Genomic DNA, 5,000 nt, shown 5'->3' with positions numbered 1-5,000 from the left:
GAAGAAGAAAGTTGGTCAGACAGAGAGCAAGTCAGATGGAGAGTGGGTCAGATGGATAGTGAGTCAGACAAACAGTGGGTCAGACAGACAGTGGGTCAGACAGACAGTGGGTCAGATAGAGAGTAGCTCAGACGGAGAGTGGGTCAGACGGGCAGCAGGTTTGATGGACAGTGGGTCAGATTGAGAGTGGGTCAGATGGAGAATGGGTCAGACGGACAGTGGGTCAGATTGACAGTGGGTCAGATGGAGAGTGGGCCAGACGGGCAGCAGGTCAGATGGACAGTGGGTCAGATAGAGAGTGGGTTAGATGGACAGTGGGTCAGACAAACAGAGGGTCAGATAGAGTGGGTGAGATGGAGAGTGGGTCAGACGGGCAGCGGGTCAAACAGACAGTGGGTCAGATGGACAGCGTGTTAGACGTAGCAGTTCAGATGAACAGTGGGTCAGATGGACAGTATGTCAGACGAACAATGGGTCAACTGAAGAATAGGTCAGACAGACTGCAAGTTAGATGTAGAGTGAATCAGACAGGCTGTTGTTTAGATGGACAGCGGGTCAGATGGATTGTGGGTCAGACAGACAGCGGGTTAGTTGGACTGAGTCAGAGGGGCAGTGGTTTAGATGGACTGTGGGTCAGATGGAAAGCATGTCAGATGAAAAATGGGTCGGATGGACTGTGAATTAGATGGAGTGCAAGTTCAGACAGACAGTGGGTCGAACAAACAGTGGGTCAGACAGACGGTGCGTCAGATGGCCAGTATATCAGACGGACAATGAGTCGGATGAAGAATGGGTCAGATGGACTGGGAGCCAGACGGAGGGTGGGTTTAGACAAACAGTGCGTGATGGAGAGTGGGTCAGACAAACAGCGGGTCAGATGGACAATATGTCAGACGAACAATGGGTCAGGCAGTAAGCGGATCAGATGAACAGTTGTTTAGATGGACTGCTGCTTAGATGGATTGTGCATCAGACGGACTGTGGGTAAGACAGATAGTGGATCAGACAGAGAGTGGGTCAGAGAGATAGTGGGTCAGACGGACAGTGGGTCAGACGGACAGCGGGTCAGACAGATGCTTCACCTGCTCTGCAAGTGCTCATGGGAAGGAAGAGGGCGGCCGAACGCTGTGGAGAAGTTCTCTGACGGGCAGCGCTTCGGGCTGGACTTGGCAGACAGAGGCGTGAGCAGTGTGTCCCGCTTTGCTGACATTAAAAACACACACACACACACACACACACACACACACACACACACGCACACACACGCACACACACGCACACACACGCACACACACACACACACACACACACACACACACACACACACACACAGTCTTGAATAAAAGTCAGGTGTTATTTTATGTGTATTTCAGCATGTCAAAAGCATAAATAATGTTTTCATATTTTAAGGGTGTTAGTGGTGTGTGTTTGCGTGTGTGTGTGTGTGTGTGTGTGTGTTAGTGTGTCCTCACTGGGTGTGCTAGCGGGCAGGGCTCTCTGTGCGCGGGGGGGGCAGTGATGAGGATCTGTGGCCCTCAGGAGAACCACTGCGCTCCTCCATAAACACCACTGTGGGCCTCCGCCTCGCCAGCCCTGAACACACACACACACACACACACACACACGCACACACAGAGATGATAAACAGTCTGTATCTGCACACTCCTGTTCAAAAGCTGCGCTCAGTGAGGTTTAGTCATGTTTTCATTATTAATGTCTCTGCTCACAAAAGTTGAGGCTATGTTCTGGATATGTTGAGGCTATGTTCTGGATATGTTGAGGCTATGTTCTGGATATGTTGAGGTTATGTTATGTTTATGTTAAGAACATGTTAAGGTTAAATTAAGAATATGTTGAGGTTATGTTCTGGTTATGTTAAAGATATGTTGAGGTTATGTTCTGGTTATGTTAGGGATTTGTTGAGGTTATGTTAAAAATATGTTGAAGTTATGTTCTGGTTATGTTAAGGATATGTTGAGGTTATGTTCTGGTTATGTTAAGGATGTGTTGAGGTTATGTTCTGGTTACGTTAGGGATTTGTTGAGGTTATGTTCTGGTTACGTTAAGGATACGTTGAGGTTATGTTAAGGATATGTTGAAGTTATATTAAGGATATGTTGAGGATATGTTAAAAATATGTTGAGGTTATGTGAACGATACGTTGAGGTTATGTTCTTATTATGTTAAGGATATGTTTGGTTATGTTCAGGTTACCTTATAGTTATGTTAAGGATATGTTGAGGTTATGCTGAGGTTATGTTGAGGTTATGTTAAGGATATGTTCTGGTTATGTTGAGGATATGTTGAGGTTATGTTCTGGTTATTTTTAAGATATGATGAGGTTATGTTCTGGTTATGTTGAGGTTATATTCCGGTTAAGTCAAGGTTATGTTAAAGATATGTTGAGGTTATGTTCGAGTAATGTTGAGGTTATATTCCGGTTAAGTCGAGGTTATGTTAAGGATATGTTGAGGTTATGTTCTAGATATGTTGAGGTTATATTCTTGTCAAGTCGAGGTTATGTTAAGGATATGTTGAGGTTATATTAAGAATATGTTGAGGTTATATTCTGGTTATGTCGAGGTTATATTAAGGATATGTTGAGGTTATGTTCTAGTTATGTTGAGGTTATATTTTGGTTAAGTTGAGGTTATGTTAAGGATATGTTGAGGTTATGTTCTAGTTATGTTGAGGTTATATTTGGTTAAGTCGAGGTTATGTTAAGGATATGTTGAGGTTATGTTCTAGTTATGTTGAGGTTATATTTTGGTTAAGTCGAGGTTATGTTAAGGATATGTTGAGGTTATGTTCTAGTTATGTCGAGGTTATATTAAGGATATGTTGAGGTTATATACTTGTCAAGTCGAGGTTATGTTAAGGATATGTTAAGGTTATATTAAGAATATGTTGAGGTTATATTCTGGTTATGTCGAGGTTATATTAAGGATATGTTGAAGTTATGTTCTAGTTATGTTGAGGTAATATTTTGGTTAAGTTGAGGTTATGTTAAGGATATGTTGAGGTTATGTTCTAGTTATGTTGAGGTTATATTTTGGTTAAGTCGAGGTTATGTTAAGGATATGTTGAGGTTATGTTCTAGTTATGTTGAGGTTATATTTTGGTTAAGTCGAGGTTATGTTAAGAATATGTTGAGGTTATGTTCTAGTTATGTTGAGGTTATATTTTGGTTAAGTCGAGGTTATGTTAAGGATATGTTGAGGTTATGTTCTAGTTATGTTGAGGTTATATTTTGGTTAAGTCGAGGTTATGTTAAGGATATGTTGAGGTTATGTTCTAGTTATGTTGAGGTCATATTCTGGTTATGTTCTGGTTATGTTAAGGATATGTTGAGGTTATGTTCTAGTTATGTCGAGGTTATGTTAAGGATATGTTGAGGTTATGTTCTAGTCATGTTGAGGTTATATTCTGGTTATGTTCTAGTTATGTCGAGGTTATGTTAAGGATATGTTGAGGTAATGTTCTAGTTATGTTGAGGTTATATTCTGGTTATGTCGAGGTTATGTTAAGGATATGTTGAGGTTATATTCTGGTTATGTTAAGGATATGTTGAGGTTATGTTCTAGTTATGTTGAGGTTATATTCTGGTTATGTCGAGGTTATCTTAAGGATATGTTGAGGTTATATTCTGGTTATGTTAAGGATATGTTGAGGTTATGTTCTAGTTATGTTGAGGTTATATTTCGGTCAAGTTGAGGTTATGTTAAGGATATGTTGAGGTTATGTTCTAGTTATGTGGAGGTTATATTCTGGTTATGTTGAGGTTATGTTAAGGATATGTTGAGGTAATGTTCTAGTTATGTTGAAGTTGTATTCTCGTTATGTTTAGGTTATGTTAAGGATATGTTGAGGTTATGTTCTGGTTATGTTAAGGATATGTTGAGGTAATGTTCTAGTTATGTTGAGGTTATATTCTGGTTATGTTGAGGTTATGTTAAGGATATGTTGAGGTAATGTTCTAGTTATGTTGAGGTTATATTCTGGTTATGTCGAGGTTATGTTAAGGATATGTTGAGGTTATATTCTGGTTATGTTAAGGATATGTTGAGGTTATGTTCTAGTTATGTTGAGGTTATATTCTGGTTATGTCGAGGTTATCTTAAGGATATGTTGAGGTTATATTCTGGTTATGTTAAGGATATGTTGAGGTTATGTTCTAGTTATGTTGAGGTTATATTTCGGTCAAGTTGAGGTTATGTTAAGGATATGTTGAGGTTATGTTCTAGTTATGTGGAGGTTATATTCTGGTTATGTTGAGGTTATGTTAAGGATATGTTGAGGTAATGTTCTAGTTATGTTGAAGTTGTATTCTCGTTATGTTTAGGTTATGTTAAGGATATGTTGAGGTTATGTTCTGGTTATGTTAAGGATATGTTGAGGTAATGTTCTAGTTATGTTGAGGTTATATTCTGGTTATGTCGAGGTTATGTTAAGGATATGTTGATCTCTATACGTTGCTTTTCCTCTAACAGTTGGAATGGTTATGTAAGAACACAGAATGACTGTAAAACACTTTAATTTGTAGCATCATTGAGAGCAAAACTAACAGATGAATCACTAGCATTAATCTTAGCCTGGCTGCTCTGGATCAGGCTAGCTGCAAATAATAAATCTCCATAGTCACATAATTCAGCTTAATTAAGCCTGCTTTCATGCAACCGAGTCAAGTTTAAAATTCAGCCGGGATAGCAGGAAAATCCCAGCTTAATGTGACAGATCTCCCAAAACTCAACATTTACTGTTGACAAACCTGTATGAGTGTCTGTCATCTGATGAACACTAAAGAAGATATTTAGAGGAATGCTGAAAACCGGTAACCACTGACCTCCATAGAAGGAAAAGGCAAATACTACTGAAGTCAATGGTGACAGGAATTCAACATTCTTCAAAATATCTTCTTTAGAAAGACGTAAATGATGAGTTTAGGGTGAACTGTCTCTTTAATCCCTAGTGTTGTGTATCTGGCACTGCTGCATGTGTGT

At 39.5% G+C, this 5,000-nt stretch overlaps 1 protein-coding gene across 1 annotated transcript in view; it reads right to left on the bottom strand.

The window, feature by feature from the left end:
- Positions 1-5,000, bottom strand: part of LOC130236357 (M-phase phosphoprotein 9) — a 31,130-nt gene that overhangs the window by 3,413 nt on the left and 22,717 nt on the right. Inside the window, 1 exon segment of the mRNA XM_056467041.1 lies at positions 1,083-1,203. Coding sequence (XP_056323016.1) covers positions 1,083-1,203 — 121 coding nt within the window.

Source organism: Danio aesculapii, chromosome 10, assembly GCF_903798145.1.
Source record: "Danio aesculapii chromosome 10, fDanAes4.1, whole genome shotgun sequence".
NCBI classification, from domain to species: Eukaryota; Metazoa; Chordata; class Actinopteri; order Cypriniformes; family Danionidae; genus Danio; species Danio aesculapii.
This window is presented reverse-complemented; position numbering and strand designations above follow the sequence as displayed.